This window comes from Chrysemys picta, chromosome 7 (assembly GCF_011386835.1).
Source record: "Chrysemys picta bellii isolate R12L10 chromosome 7, ASM1138683v2, whole genome shotgun sequence".
Classification (NCBI taxonomy): Eukaryota; Metazoa; Chordata; order Testudines; family Emydidae; genus Chrysemys; species Chrysemys picta.
Window position 1 is genome coordinate 93,155,850 of NC_088797.1, and position 17,459 is coordinate 93,173,308.

Below are 17,459 nucleotides of genomic sequence, written 5' to 3' on the forward strand. Positions count from 1 at the left end.
GCAAGGCCCCTTTTAGTTCCCAAAGAGACTGCAGCACATGTTGATGAGACTCCAGCACTATCAGGTGGAGATCAGGTATTCTCCAGGATGATTACTGGCGTTAGCAGACATCTTGAATGGGGCATAGAAACCCAGCATTAGTGAGATGGGAGAAGGGGCTCAAGACAGAGCTGCATGTTAATGGATTCAATCTCCCAGTTTCTACAGCTGAAGCTGATGGAAATCAAAGAGGCTACCAAAAAAGGACATCCAGCTACAGGCAGTCAAGACAACAAAATTAGCAGGCTGGCCAGAAGACAACAGTCTAGTACCAGTAGGAGCAGAACCATATTTTCAAATTAAAGACGAGCTGAGTGTTCAGGACGGAATGATATTTCAAGGCCAGAGCTATTGTCCCTGCCTCATTATGTAAGGATGTCATGCAAAAAAATGCATGTCTCAAGCCTGGGCATTGACAGCTGTCTTAGACAGCTTAAGGATGTGTTTACTGTCTGGGAATGAATGCCCTTTCATCAAGGAGCGGTCCTCTGTATGACACATTCTGGTCATGTGATAACTGCCAACAGAAAGACTTACCAACCCAACCATGGGAACAGGTGGGAGCAGACTTATTTAACTTCAACAGAAAGCAGTACTTGATTACAGTGGACTAATATTCAAACTTCTGGGAGGTTCATGCCTTGCCTGATACAAGAAGAAAGTTGGCAATTGGCTAACTGAATGCCCTCTTTGAGAGATGTGGCATTCCGGACATGATATTCACTGACAATGGACCCCAATTTGCCTCAGAAGAATTCAAGGAATTGGCACACAAATGCGAGTTTGACCACCACACTTCCTCCTCAGTATACCAACAGAATAGTAGTAAAGGTGGAATCAACCGTGAAAGCATCTAAGAGACTCTTACACAAGGCTGTTTCTTCTGGTTCAGAGCCCTTGTTAACATTTTTGGCACACAGGAATACCTCATTAAGAAGGTGCCAAAACAGTCCAGCACAGGCACTGATGGGGCAAAGGACCAAAACTTTTGCAGCCATAAGGATGAAGATAATGTCAAGAGATGGCCAACAATCAGAGGAAGAAGGCGCTAGAGTATGACAGGTCATCCAAAGACCTACCAGCCCGGGAGACAGGAACTCCTGTGAGGTTGCAGCCATTGGAGACATACCAGAAGGAGTGGACTAAAAGAGTGCAAGAGGTGCAGTTGCACCAAGGTCATACTAGGTGACTATGCAAAAAGGACAAGTGATCCGAAGGGACAGGAGGCACTTACAAGCCAGCAGATGACATGCAGAGAGAGCCTACAGAGATCGTCAAAGAGCCATCCAGCCAACCCCACAGGGAGGAAAGATTCCCCAGAGATTGTTTGCTAGACTGGGATACAGAGTTAGGTCACACCTGGTATGGTCATCTGTTGAGAACAAGCTATTTCAGACAAAGTAATCAGCTGAGTCGGTGGTAAAAATAAAAGACTCTAATTTGGCTATGTGCTAGCAACCTCTGGACAAAGGGACCTGGGGTGGGGGTCTGGGCATCAATTATTTATTTTTAATATGTATATTAAAATGTTTGTAAAATAGGGAAGATGTACCATGATCAGTGGGACTAGAGTCAAAAGGTCCATGTTTCCTGGAGGGACTGTTATTGACAGAACACCAGGAAAACAGGGAATATGAGCAGTTGTTCTGGAAACAATGCAGACACATGAACAAAGCAGTGCCCAGGGTTTAATAAAGATTCAGTTAGTGAAGCTGAATGCAGGTTGTTTGCTAATCATACAGGAGGAACAGTTTCTGCAGAATCATTAGTCCTGCAATCCATATAGTTAGGTGGAGGGTGGCATGCCAGGGTGGGGAATGGACAGACTGACTCCCAGTGCACCAGCTAGCACAGATGGAAAAAGTAATCTGATATTGATATAGGGCAATAGCAGATTACTTCTCTGCTGGAGCTAGTGGAGAACCAAGGAGGGAATTGTGACTCAGTCATAATCCCTTCTCTGGGCTGTTCTTGGCAGGTAAAACCACACAATCTAGGCTAAGGAATTTATCAGATCTGGAATTACCTTCACAAAGTGTAGAAAACCCATAGTGGTCAAGCCAGAGTTTAGGAGCTTTATACTCTATCAAGATTCTCAGATCTACAGTGTTCACTCTGGAATTCTGCAAACATATAGATTTTTTAAAAATGTTAATGGAAAGGGAACTGAAGAAAAATTAGGAACTCAAACTATGGATCACAGGGACTTAACTGTCAAAACTCCATTAGATTCAGTGGAGCTAGCATGTTTTATAAACCTCACATGGATAAATACAAATTGTTTTCAGTCTTAATCATGGAATCACTATTGTTTTTTCATGATAATCAGATATCAATGCAACATGTGGGCAATGTAAGGTTATCACAACGTCCAAGAAATGGATAGTATAATGTGTGCAGAAGAAAGTGACAAAAGTTGTGTGTTTTTCACTACACAGTGTTTAGACTGATAGAAAATTAAGATATCTAAGGAAACAGCACAGATGTCTAATACAGGCATTTAAAAAAGTCTGCATCTGAATGTTGAACTAAAAGCTAGAAATAGACACTGCGTTAGCTGTTACTGAGTGCTGTACATGAATAACTTCCATTAACATGCATGGGAGTTACAGGCACAAGAGAATTCTAGGTGAATTCTGCTGCACTGCGTGCATGGAATTCACGTTCCCTGCAGATTTCTTTGCCTCCCTGCAGAAAAAAATGGGAAAGCAGCAACAGCAGTCATGTACTCCTCCCCAGCAGCATGGACACATCCTTTCCAGAGCCCAGAGCAGCCGGTGGAGAGGTAAATCACCACGGGGCTGGGGATGCCTATGGACAGAGTTTGGAGGGTATTCCCCCCAGAGGTAAAATGTGGGGGGCATGCAGGGTCACATGCCACTGCCCCCTGTTTCTGCTAGTGCAGAGCTGTCCAGGTGAGAGGGAGTGCCCTTCCAGTTTGCTGACTCTGCAGCTGGAGGCCACCTCCTGTGTCCTTGTGCCAGTTGCCCTCCCCTTCTATGTGTGCTGGGTACCCTACATGGTCACCATCCTGTTTTCCGTACAACAGTGAGTGCCAGCAGTGGGGCAGGGATAGTGGGGAAAGGAAGAGGGATGGGGTGGGAGAGAGAAGGGAATAGAGGGGTGGGCATAATTCAGAAACCAGCATGTGGTGTCCCCTCAGTTGTGGCGGCGGCAGCAGCTGGGGCTCCCCCATTAAGCAGGCCCATCAAACCCGCACGCCGACAAGCCCCACCCCCGTGCACCTGGATCACCCCACAAGTCCCCCCTGCACTGAGCCCCACTCCTGCAGCATCCAGATCCCCCCTGCCGAGCCCCATCCCCGTACAGCCAGATGACCCCCCTGAACTCCAACCATCTTCACCTAGAACCCCCCTGCAGAGTCCCATTGCCCCTGCACCTGGACCCCCCCCCCCACAAGCTCCTGTACATCCAAATCCCCCACTGAGTTGCTTGCACCCAGATTGCCCCACACCTGGATCCCCCACATTAAGCCCCTCCACACTTGGATCCTGCTGGGCTGAGCCTGCCTGCCCATACCTGGTGTGCCTGGCACAGAGGGGCAGACCCTAGGGTGTGTCTGAGGCAGGCCTAGTCTTGCAATGTGTCAGGGAAGGGTGCAGTCTCACCACCAAGTCCTTGTCCCGGGCACACGATCTCCCTCCTCCGTGCAGCCAGTGTTCTGGACTCCCCACTACCATGCTGAAGCCTCCACAGTTATTTGACAAATAAAATTTGCAGTTTTAAAATATTTTGTGCAGAATTTTTATTTTTTTGATGCAGAATTCCCTCAGGAGTAAAGAATAGAATCCATAAAAAGAACGTTTTCAACATGATTTGAGAAAATCGTGTTGATAGTAAACTAATGAAAGATTTCTCCAGTGAAACTTACACATTAAAACTAACGTCTATAAACAGCAAACAAAAACTTAAAAAAGATTAACTATTAAGATCAGGGCTTTGGAACTGTGCTCCGGCTCTGCTCCAGCTCCAGGCAAAAACCTGCAGCTCCACTGCTCCAGAGCTGCTCCGTGCTCCGCTCCAAAGCCCTGATTAAGATGCATATATACCTAGCCAAAGCAAGCAAATGAGCTTGTGCTCATAACCCTGTTTTGACCCACAGGATAAATCATCTTCCCTCTCCACTGTTTTTGTTGTCACTCACTGCAGTATGTCTAAGCATAGACTGTACACGTTTTGTCATTTTTTGTTTAGAAAATGCTATGGAGCTATATAAATAAATATTAAATTAAGTTACAAGATCTGCCAAAGACAAACAGACTGGTTGAGAGCCAAAAAGGTCATGTCCTCGTACATAAAAGCTGCAGCAGAGACAAAGTTGACCTGAAAACCCCACAACATGGAGGCTTCAGTGTCCTTAGCACTTCTGGTAGGTAAATGCAGCATTTATCGTGGACAGCCGTAATTAGAGAAATTCTATAACTCTCGTGGAGTAACGTAAGCCCAGGTCTTCCAATGAAGAGTCAACTCCTCTTTAGTATTCCACAACCAGATTCTGGTGGCAAAATGGCAGCCTGAGGAACCTTTTCTTCGCATTTGTGCCTGTACCTTGGCCCCAAAATTTCTCTCCAAGGCACACAACTGGGACCAACAGAGTCAACATTGGTTCTGTAGTTATTTCCTCTCAGATTTGCCAAGGGACAATGCCGCATAGAATGGTTGTCACCAGCCGTACCCCTTGCACATATTAGCAGTGTTGTGTTAGTACAGGTTTGGATTTTGAGCATTCTGGAAATCTTTTGTATTGAGAGATGGCATTGAACAATGCATGCAAAAGCCTACGAACCTTAACTTACCACACTGCTAAATTTAAAACAAAAAACAAAACAAAAAAAACCCACACCCCACACATTTGAAACACGTGTTCTGTTTCAACGTGGTATGTTTTAAAGTTAAGTAAAAATGATTATTTTTGACATCTCATACAATCAAACTATTTATTTTTAAATTACTTGCCTTTTTATATAAAATGGGAAAAACATGTCCAGCGAGCTGGTTTTTTACTCTCCCGTTTACTAATTCACAGTGCAGAATATTGTTCTAATGCATAAAATATATAAATATCAAAAGCTGAAGAAATCAAATCTGTGCCTTGAGAAAGGAGTTAGCCTTAAAAGGATGGAAAAATGAAAGCTGTTTTAGGAAACTGCTGAAGAATTTTGCAACTGGAGAGCATTATTAAGAGTTTGGCAAGTAATTCTGTTTAAACAGCATGGCTTACAGCCTTGAGCATCCTTTTGTTTAAATGAACAATCTAAGTATAGGAAATGAATTCATAGATACATGTTTTCCAGTACATGGTTCAGAGACTTGAACCAGTATGGTATGTACAGTTCAAACTACATTCTTCTTCCATGTTTACCTGGTCTAACAAACTAACATAAGAGATGTTTCTGACAAGGAATAGAAAAATTATTGTATGCACATATATTTATTTTGATATACTATAGTACAGCAGCTTGTTTCTGACAGTGGCCAATGCCAGGGGCACCTGTCTCTGAAGCCTCTGGTACTAGCCACTCTCAGAAACAGGATACTCTATTAGATCAGGGGCAGGGGCAGTTCTATGTTTTTTGCTGCCCCAAGCACAGCAGTCAGGCGGTCTTCGGCGGCACGCCTGCGGGTGGTCCATGGTCACGTGAATTCAGCGGTGTTTCTGCGGGTGATCTGCCAGTCCCGCGGCTTCAGCGTACCCGCCGCCGAATTGCCACCAAAACTGTGGGACTGGCGGACCTCCCGCAGGCACGCTGCTGAAGGCCTCCTGACTGCCGCCCTCAGAGTGACCGGCAGGCCGTTCCCCGCGGCTTGCCGCCCCAGGCACGCGCTTGCTGCGCTGGTGCCTGGAGCCGCCCCTGATCAGGGGTTCTCAACCTTTTTCTTTCTGAGCCCCTCCTCCCCCCACCCAACGTGCTATAAAAATTCCAGTCTACCTGTGCCACAACTGTTTTTCTGCATATTCAGTAGATTAAAAGCCAGAGCTGGCATTAGGAGGTACCAAGCAGGGCAATTGCCTGGGGCCCCACCCCACAGGGGGCCCTCCAAAGTTAAGTTGCTCAGGCTTCGGCTTTCAGCCCTGGGGCCCCTGTGAGTCTAACGCTGGCACTGCTGTCTGGTTTATTTTGGCAGACCCCCTGAAACCTGCTCGCAGCCTTCTAGGGTGCCCCAGACATCTGGTTGAGAACTGCTGCATTAGATGAACTCCTGGTATGATCCAATATGGCAATTCCTGTGTTCCCATATAGACACACTTTTTTTTTTCAAAAAGTAATATCTTGAAACTGTCACACACTGTGTATGGAAAGTCTTAGAGCAACTCAGGAGTCCCAGGATATGCATCCTTAGCCTGCTTTTCAGAGGGGCTGAGCACTGACAACAAAGGGAGCTCGCAGGGCTGAGCACCTATAAAAATCAGATCACGAGATTCTCAGAAATATTGTGGCTTCCCAAGAGAAGAATATATAGACTACCCCCCCATACACACTAGTTTGTTCCAAAGAGAAAATACAGTCTTCTTGTTACTTTATTTGTATTATCAGACATTGTGATGAATCTATAGTTATTCTGCATCATTACTCCTAAATAAGAATACGTTTCACTTGCATGGTGCTTTTCACATATGAGGCTCATAGTGTGCATTACAAACATTAGTTAACTTAGCTTCACAGCACTCTAGGAGGTGGAGAAGTAATAGATTATCCCCATTTTATTGTCAGTTCTTCTGATCTCCAGTCTTGTGCCTTAACCACAAGACCACCCTTCTTTCATTATTCTCTGAACTTACATCAAGATCTACCGGCATAAACTCAAACTCAAAGAATTTTACACAGGTTCAGGTCACTGCTAGTGGATCTCAATGTAGGGTCAGGGACTTCGCTCACAATGAATTCTAGTACTAACATTCCCAAAATGAATAGTCCATACAATGAGTCAGTAATCATATCTAAGTAGTATTTCACCTCTTTTTCAAACACTTCTCCTACAGATAAAAATAGATCTGTGCCAGGAAATACATTTTCAGTCTGAGTGCAGGTTGATAAGATGAAAAGGAATTATTTAAATGGTCAAAGCGTCAGGGTTACAAACCATACCTTCCATGACATACACCAGTGAACCCACATCTCCTTCTTTGATGATGCAACTGTCTTTGCCATATTCCACTGGATACATACAATCCACAATCTCCTGGATCTGAGATAGTTCTAGATTCTTCATGAAGTCATTGTCAAGGATTGCCTCCTTTATTAGATCCTTGGACCTATGGCAAGAAAGGCAAGATTTATCCACTTGTCTGACAATTTAGTTCATTAACAGTATGTGAAGTTTAGCACATTCACACAGTGCCCTGTGCGTTGATGGATGTATTTGCTTGTAAAGATTCCAATACTTTCCCAAAATATCTGAAAGCAAAGTCCATCTGTGAAGAAATGAAAAATACAAAGGGGTATGTGTGCATGTGTTTGTTAACTTGTGAATGCTTATCATAAATAGAACATTAGATATGCCAAGTTTTGAAGAGAAGTGGAGTTAAATGCTTATAATTGTCATCTCTAAGCTACAGGTTTCAAGTTTATATTGATGTCATGAGAATAACGTAACTACTCTAGTATTTATTCTCAATGTATACAAAACAACAAAAGAGAAATTTAAGATTTTGTGACTTGTAGTTTATTATGTTTGTATAATGACAAAAAAATGGAGAATACAAAAAGTTGCAATAATTTACATGTTGGGCATTCCTTCTGTAGTATTAAGGATATTCCAAAAGTTCATTAAATACAACATAGAAAACATTATTACAGAAATAAGAATTAATTTCTTTGATTATACATTAGCGGTGTCTTCAAGGAATTATTTTATTAGCATGTGCAAAAAAATATACAATTTTTTGGGTTTTTTGCATGCAATTTCTTTAGAAGTAAAGTCAGAGGTCTTCAGGTTAAGTAGCAACTTTTGATAGTGTTAGCAGGAAAGCAGTTTATTGTCAACATAGATAATATAAAAAGATATAAATTGTTAACCAGATATTTTAACATCCTTATTCTTATAATATTCTGGAATGTATAGCTGAATGTACAGTTTAACCTGTTTTTTTCAGAAGTACTTCAGTATATCTGCCACCGCAGAAGATATATTTTCTATGACCAACAGAATTGTTTCTAAATATTTTACAAAGTTTTTACTGAGGTATCATCAACTCCCACTACATGAAGGATCATCTCCTATATTGTGTCCTCAGGTGTAACTGTTAAATAGTACACTATTATTCATGCTCAACATATTTCCCCCCAGATTGTCTATCAAGTCCATCTTAAGCCATCTGTTAGTACAGAGTGTAATAAGATCACTACTTTTTTTAAAAAAAAGCTTCTTAAAGGATTTTGTACAAATGAATAGCTGAGGATGGTATGTGTGTACAAACTGGGGCTTATTTAAAAGGAAAATTTAAATAAGGATCATTTGGAAGCAATATCTTAGTCATTAACCCATCTCTGTTTGATACCTTTGTCTTTAGCATTTGTGGGATCACAGACATATACACTTTTACTCCACATGTTGGCTTTATATAAATATTTGATTAGAGTGCAAATGATTTTCTTTTTAGAGAGTAGACACTAACAAAACAAAACTGCTACTACATTTACAAGCAGTTGGGATTTTAAAAGAGGGAGTATTAATGTTCAATAAGTCAATCACCATCTGGTTATTTTCCCCAAAACCAGTTCCTTATACTATATTACAAAATATGCCAGGTCCATGAGGTGAGGAGTGTTCTTCCATGGACGCATATGTGGCAGAATAGTGGACCAAATGGTCTATTGGCCTGTTCCAGAATGACAAACCCTGTAGGCATTTGAATTTTAAAAATTCACTTCAAAGCCTATCTACAGTAAAGAAGATGTAAAAGGTATCTTATTGTATTGAAGAACTTTGACTTGATTAGTGACTCCCTGGGTCTACTTCTGATTTCATTTACACCAGATGATTACTTGATTTAAATGAAGTCTCATGATTTCCTCCAGTGTAACGGACATCAGAATCAGGCCCCTCATCTAAAAGGCTCAGACGGTTCATGCTCTGGGTAGTCTGTTTACTTATATGGTACACCACCAGATAGTCTGTCACTACTATATTCGGCATTCAGACAGAAGAGCATATTTTAATCCCACTCATTACTAGGCAGATTTTCTGTCAGTGTAAATTGTCATTGTTCTACTGAAGTCAATATACAATACGTATATTGTATACGTCAATATACGTCAATGACAATTGAAGCCAGCCAAATGATCTGCCCTTCTCAGTTACATTCATTCTAGTGCTGAGGATCCTCACAAAACTGTATACATCACTTGAGCTCCACATAAAGTGGAAGCAAGATATGTGGGGAACATGCAAGAATCACACACCCTTGGCATGATGCCAATCTTAGCTTCTCAGCAGCTGTTTGCACACCAATGTGCTGGTGGTAGCTACAGGTGGATGATTCACTGCCACCCAGCTCCTCCCATCCTCCCTATTCATGAGGTGAATGCTTGGTCCTAACGCAGCAGTGTTGCTTCCACCTTTATCTCCTGCACATTTCCTCAGTGCCGAGTCCAACTATTAAGAGTAGGTGTTGTGGGCTGGATCTAGGAGAAGGAGTTTAAGTGGTAGGTAGGGCCGTGTGTAGAGTCTGTGCACTGGGGTGAAGTTTACTATATGAAAATATAATCTAGCAATATAAAACAAATAATATATTTCAAGACAACCACATTTTCTTGAACAAGAGCCCAGGTTGTGGCTCTAGAAGCTTAAAACAAAAATGAAATATAGAAAATATGTAGTTAAAAGTACACTGGTTTTGTTGCATTATAGAAATTCTTTCAAAATAAGTCTTGTGGATATTACTCCATATAGCATGTGTGTTGCAAGTGTATTGGGAAAACACAGCTCAACCTTCTGTTATACACAGAATTTATTCTTTAATATCAAATATGGCTTTCAGTCGTCTATTTCATTGAAATACTCAAAACAAAATGCTTTACATCAAACACAAACAGCACTGACCTAATTGATATGTGTAGAGCACACTAGCCTTTTCAGTTAGAAAAACAGCTAGACTAACTTTGTTGAAAACTTTTTACTTTCATGATATCTAATTAAAGTTAAAATTTCATCATTATGATTATTAGGGCAAGCAAATAAAAACAACCCAAACCACACCTATTCTTTTATTGCTCTTGTTAATGGTAATGAAAGACTATGGAAATTAACAAGGATGAAGAAATGATGGATATTCAGCTTCCTCCCTCACTGGCTCCTCTAGGCTACTGCAAGACTGAGCTTTTGTCATGCTCTCAGAAGTGCAGTTTTAGTACTGTGATTTGTCTAAGTAGTGCTTTCTTGGTGTTTCCTACCCCTTAAAAAAGAGCATTTGTTATTAGCATTCAGAGTGCTAACAAGTAGAACAGAAGCTTCCGTGTTAATCATATCAACTAACATTACATTTATAGACATTTATTTGAGTTTTAATTGTCAAAACAAGACTCTCCTTAATGATAAAATAAGGTCCAATTATTTAAAATAGAATGATCATAATAAATAAGAATAAGAATATCCATCAAGTGACTGTAGGGAATTCAGACACAGAGTTGGAGCCAAATCTGATCAGTTAGGGAGACGACAGAAAAATTATATAAATTATTGCAGAGACTATGAAAAGTAGGGAAAAAAAAACTCAGGGGCTCCAGAAGGGGCTCAGAAAGTCTGAATGATAAAGCAGGAGTGGCAAAAGGAGCAGAAAAACCATTAGGAATTATCTTTTGGGGAACAGAAGCCGCAGAGCAAGTATGACATAAGCAAACTACAGGAATTGGTGACATTTTCACACAGACTTCCTATCACCATGTGAGAAAACCTCCTAGACCTTTTTACAGCATATAAAAGGTCCTACTAAGACAGCACATGAAGAAGGATCGCAGAAATTAAGGATGAAGACGACCCACTAAATCACTGAGACATTTCCCTGCCAGTACAGGACACTCTCACGAGACAAAAGATATGCCAAATATTATATTGATAATACTTCATCTTAGCCAAAAGTGAAAAATCATAAAAATCAATGCCTCCACAGATTACCGTGGATAATATTGATTTTAATCAGATTTACCCATCAACATATCATTAAAATGGTCATTTTTAGAAGTAGTTAGCCTGAGACAGATATTTTGCTGAGCCAGCAACCACAGTGATGAGCACCATTTCAATGTCTGTAAACCGTCTTCCTCTTCATAAAGGCAATCCACATATGAATTAATTAATCCCCCAGTGCTTATACTGGTAAGCTTATGCCAGTGTTCACATCCTATCACCAACTTAAAAAAATAGCTTGAGCAATGTGAATTCCTTTAATCAATGATTTTTTACATCCACCGTATAAAATAATGCTCAGCTTGAGCTAATCCAAAATTAAGTGCAAATATATGGTCATGACTACAGTAAGATTTATTCTGTTGTTCCAAGGGGTGGATATTTGTCAGACTGGTAATATAAAGAATTACTCATGCAAGTACAGTACTTTCCTACATACTTAACTTTTCTAGCTTGTCTAATAAATACAGTTTTTATACATTAAAATTATTTTTGGAAGCATTTCAAATAAAAAGGTATTTTATATAGGACATTTATCTAAGCATGAAATTAATTCATACACAGCATAATAAACTCATATTTCCATCACCCATTATTCCTTAATTTTTAGTTTTATAAAATTGCATCAGTCCTTGAACGAACAAAAGAATGAGTCTAAACTTTTTGATAGAGAAGGATAAACAGCCCCAAAAGTATGTTCTTTTCAATCAAGAGTAAGTGGTTTAATAAAGGACAGTTACTGCATTCTCTTTTTATGTTTGAAGGAGACTCACTATTTCATTTGTATTTTCTGATTCGCTATCCCAATGGAGGCCATCTGTAAGTAAAATAAACCTACAATATTTTTAATGGAGCAGGCTATCTCCAGATGACCCCATTTGAAGAAGAGTGCCCTTTCATGAATATTTATTTAGTACGGAGTTTAATGGTTCCGAATACTGAGGGACACTCAGAGTAGAAAGAGGCACTTATTCATTTTCTTATTACTCTCTAAAGAAAGATACAAGAATAGATAGGAACCCTGGCAATAAGCAGTCATTGTGTTCCAGGGAAGTTCATGATATAATGGAGAAACTATCAGGAATAAAGAGGGAAAATAATGGCACTCAACATCTCCATGGGTTTCATCTTTTCCAAGTCAATTTGAATAACCATCAAGATAATCAATAAGGCAGTAGGACAGCTAATTATATTGAGATTCATAGAGTTTGAGAAAGAGTATCTTAAGAAACATTTAAATAATTGTACTGTATAAAGGCCTAGTTCTTTAGCTGTGGCCTCCTCTCGAGAGAATATTCAACAGTGACTTTAAACCACCTATGGAGTTATCAATCCTGAGCTGCTGTGTGACAGTCCTGTACTCCAGGGTATGTTAGAGTATCTCTAACCTGTGTTGCTGCCAAAAGCTCAAAGGAGCCAATATGGCAGTTGAAGACTGCCAGAACACACAGAAAATGCAGCTATACCCATTACATCAGCAAGTGGGAGACTTGGCTCAGAAGCCACTATACTAGGTATATGCCAACAGAGGCTCTCTACACTGGGGTGATCCACCTATGCCAGGTGTAGAGCTGCTTTTTGGAAGTGGCCACCCTTCAGTGCAGAATTTGGCCCAATGAGCTAACAAGCTGTTGATTACACCTGCATAAATGTGAGACGCTTCACTAAAAGAGAAAGATTTACTACAGTGGGCAATTCAAAATAGCATGAAGCACTATACAACCTTAGATTACAAGAGAAGTTAATGCTACAGTAATTAGTAATGTACAGAGTAATGCACCAAAACCTCATGTGACAGACTGGGGGTTAATCTGTCAATAATTCACATTTTAGAGAAACCAGAATTAATGTTAAGAATATGATCCCAGTCTCTTGAAACACTGGGCCAAAAGCAGGCAATTAGCCATCTGCTAGAACAACAATTTCAGTCCCATACAATAAATAAGAGAACAAAGTTTAATTAACATCCCAAAAGGACTTCTTTCAATGTCAGACCATCACTCAAAGAGGGAGGAAAGAGCAAATGCAAATGTGGATGGAAAGACTCAGCTCCTGCATAACACCAGGAAAATTTGTACTGGTATAGCTGCACCCATCCAGAGCCCTAATGCAGATGTGCTGCATTGGCAAAAACTGGAACATGCTTAATGGAATTTACTCTGTACTTTTTTGTAAGGATTGCACCAGTGTAGTTTACACTGGTGCCAATTTCCCTAATTTAGACAGGCTGTCATTTGTGTGGTTTGTACCTTGAAAAGGGACATTTAGAGAAACAAAAGGTGGACCAAGCATATGGGAAGTGAAACAGCACTGAATGCAACCCAGAACAAATTTAGGAACAGAGATCAGGAACATAACTTGGGGCATCCAGTATAAACACACCACCTACACCAGAGACACTTGAAGGGAGGCAGCTAGGGGCAAAACTAGAAGAAAATATATCAGGCAGACTGGCTGGTTAAGAAGACTAGAGAAAAGAAAGTGCCTTTCAGACGGTAACGTACACCTCTACCCCAATATAACGCGACCCGATGTAAGACGAATTTGGATATAACGCGGTAAAGCAGCGCTCCGGGGGTCAGGGCTGCGTGCTCCAGCGGATCAAAGCAAGTTCGATATAACACGGTTTCACCTATAACACGGTAAGATTTTTTGGCTCCTGAGAACAGCATTCTATTGGGGTAGAGGTGTAATTTGTATTCAGTTCCCCGTAGGTGTAATTGAAGTATCTGACAGAGCTTTTCCAGAGAACCAGAATAGTTATGTTGTAAAAGCATTGTTTTAAACTGAACCTCTCTATATACTTAATAAATCTTATTTTTAACTAACTGCTTGACTCTTCAATATGGAAATTCCATGCAGTTCATCACAGAGAGGAAACAAACTTGCCTGAGCCTACAAAAAATTCTCAGTTAGTGGCTCACAGACTAAGTACTACATATAATAGGGAAGGGCTTGCAGGGCTTTGGGTTACGAGATACACAATAAATGCTTACTGAGGAGAATGGAGTTCAAGAAGGTAAAAATAAAATCTTAAGGTTGGTGAGGTCTCTTCATCTCTTGCAAACACCCCCCTTAGAACCATCAATAGTATCGGTCTTTCTTGTGTTATTACATCACTGTGATGGGGAGGGGAAAAAAGCCTCACATGAGCCAAATACATTTCATTACATGCAAAATAATTCCATTCAGTTTGTTTAAATTTGTGGTCAAGTTTTGCCTTTTTGGAATGGTCTCTGAATACCTCCAGATCAGGAGCTAGGACTGCAGTAAGATTTATTCTGTTGTTCCAAGGGGTGGATATTTGTCAGACTGGTAATATCCACTTGGAGTCCAACAGACTACCGTAAAAGGGTCGTGCTGTAGGATCAGACCCTTTTAGAGTGTAAGTACTGCAGGACTCCAGGCTACCGCCACAGCATTCTTCTAGTTAAATCCATCACACATTATGTTTAAAAATGAGGACACATTTTGCTACAAAATTAAAATATGGCAACAAAGATACACATTTTCAATTTACAGTCAGGGAGCAAGTACCAGCAAATGTTGTCTAATCTAGCTTTCCATTAGCTATTCAATGGGACCCAAACTGTCTGTAAAAGTCTCAAACACAATTTATAAGTAGAGAAATTTTATTCAAATGGTACCTTGAGTTACTTCCTTTTTATAAGGTATTATCCATACCACAGGTTAACAAACGCCAAGAGAAAAGGCTGGAAAGTGTAATAATTCAGGATGTGATTATTACCAACATTTACAGAGTATTTTCAAGTTACTGTTATAACAGCTTGCCTACCTGTGACCCTTTGATTTAAGTCACTCATGACATCTCCAAAGCTTTCATCTATCAGCCCTTCCCTCATTAAAGCCCTGATTCAGGAAAGCACTTAACACAAATACTTAAGTCCTTCTCTGTTCAGTACAATAAATTAAGTTAAGTTTATACATGCTGTCAGGGCCGGCTCTAGGATTTTTGCCACCCAAAGCAAAAACAATTTTGGCCACCCCCCCCCCCTTCTTTAATTACCCCACCCCCCGCCCCACCTCAACTCCGCCCCTTCCCCAAATCCCCAGCCCTGCCTCCTCCCTCCCAGGCTCTCAAGCCTGGGACGGAGGGGGAGCAGCGGCGCGCGAAACGGCCGCTCGGGATCTCCCCCTCCCTCCCAGGTTTGAGAGCCTGAGAGGGAGGGGGAGACCCCAAGCCGCCGCGGCGCGCGAAACAGCTGATTCGCGCGCCGTGGCAGCAGCAGCAGAGGTGAGCTAGGGCGGCCAGGGCACATTTTTAGGGGTGGCATTCTGGCGCCGGCCATGCCGCCCCTAAAAATGTGCCGCCCCAAGCACCAGCTTGTTTTGCTGGTGCCTAGAGCCGACCCTGCATGCTGTCCTGAAACAGGGCATACCTACAGAAGATGAGGATTTCTGGTGGTGATTGGCCTAATAGTTACAGATTATGGATTATTTTTCTCTTCAAAAAACAAAACAAAAAGAACCTAAGAAATATCCCTTATGTTAAAAGAATGCAAAATTAATCTACCAAAAGAAAAAAAAATCAGAAAATGTTAAGGTTTTACATGTACAGTATAAAAAGAATGAGAAATGTTTAGAAGGTTCTGGATGCTGAAGTAGACCTTTAGAACATAAAAGAGACTTGTTCTTTCAGGGGAAGAGTACCTAAGAATCAGATTATCAAATTGATATTATTCAATCCAGAGAGGGTTGTTGTATACCAGATAGAATGCATATTGAGTCACATATGGTATCTTCTTTTTTGGTTTGTAAATTATGTTTGCTTATGCAACTAAATGGTGAGAGCTGTAAACTGCTACTCACCCTGAGCAATCAAAGATGCAGAAGTTATGGAGTGATCTACTGTGAAAATGCCTCAATCCGGTAACCATATCAAAGTGACCACCACAGAACAGCAAAAAGTTTCTGCCCTCTTTCCCCCCCACACCACTCCAACTCTTCTAGTGGTTGTACCTAGATATCTCATGTGTGGTTTGGCTCTTCCTGTATAGAAGATGCAGGCAGAAGCTTGGATTCCATATGCTTGAGAAGATAGTCTGATCTCTGATTTTAGGCCTATTCCCTTTTTCAGATGTAGTATTGTAACGGAGGAAATTTTGTTACAGGAAATATTGTTTGTGGAAGGTTAAATAAAAATGTGTTTTTACTATGGGAATTTTGCATTAAGGAGTGGTGAGAGTGGATTAAGGTACATGTGTAGCATATGAGTATTATGTTTTTTTCCCCTTGTCCAGGAGCGAAGTGGTTGAAGATTTTAAATCTTTTGGATAGGGAATTCTAGGAAATGTCCTTCTATAAAGAAATCTTAGCGGTAATATGGGAGCAGGCAGACATTTAGGTCTAGCAATAATCTTTAAGTTTTGTTTGTGCTGTACCTCCTTACACTACATGGTTGTATTTTAGTTGTGTATTTTGGCAATATTTTTCTTGTTTGTTTTTTCAAAAAGAATTTTAAATATAATCATTCCTAGGTTTCTGACAGATTTTCTAACCTCAGGGATTGGAAACAGAATAAAAGTCAAGTCCAAAGTTGAAGGAAAAATAGAGCCCCTTTTCCTTTAACATGCATGCATAACACCCGTGAAAGCTAGTTTTCCATCAAGTGCAGTACAAAACCTGTTTTGTGTTCTCCCCAGCATCTCAACTAAAAAAGAAGAAAATAGAAGCATTGCTCAACAGGAGAACTTGTAAGCCTCAATTGTGAGATTAGAGTGTATATTTTAAAAAGTGTTCATTTACGCAAAGTACAACAGTTCACTGGCAAGAATAGAATCTGATAACATGATGGGACCACCACTTTTAGACTAGTACACAACTTTTGAAATGGAGTGTTTGGAATGGAATAAACCTAAACCCTAGAGAAATTAAATATGTTTTAGACCTACATTTTTGAAAAATGAAACATATGGTCTTAAAAAAACAAGTATTTTCACACTTGTTTCTAAAGTTTTATTGTTTACTTCCTTATGGGAAAGAATTTCCAAATTATAAGCTGTATTGACCATGCACCCCCCATGTGAATATCTAAATAGGCTATTAATGTATTTTACTGCTATTGGCTAAAATTATCTTCTTTATTCAATGTTTATTAAAATATGTAATTCACCTGCAGTTTTGCTCAATATATTGTGTTTTCACTTTCCTCATTAAAGCGCAAACAGAAATTACAAGGAAGAATGTCAAAACAAGGCCCCAATCACCCAAGCTAAAGTGTACCTTTAGCCTAAAAATGCAATAATGTCTTT

At 40.4% G+C, this 17,459-nt stretch overlaps 1 protein-coding gene across 6 annotated transcripts in view; it reads right to left on the reverse strand.

The window, feature by feature from the left end:
- Positions 1-17,459, reverse strand: part of PRKG1 (protein kinase cGMP-dependent 1) — an 887,331-nt gene that overhangs the window by 755,246 nt on the left and 114,626 nt on the right. For 5 of the 6 annotated variants that reach the window (XM_005292477.5, XM_065552028.1, XM_065552030.1 and 2 more), the window contains one exon: positions 7,149-7,315. The exons of the other annotated variant lie outside the window; for it this stretch is intronic. In XM_005292477.5, coding sequence (XP_005292534.2) covers positions 7,149-7,315 — 167 coding nt within the window. The remainder of the gene's footprint in view (positions 1-7,148; positions 7,316-17,459) is intronic. 6 annotated transcript variants of the gene reach the window in all.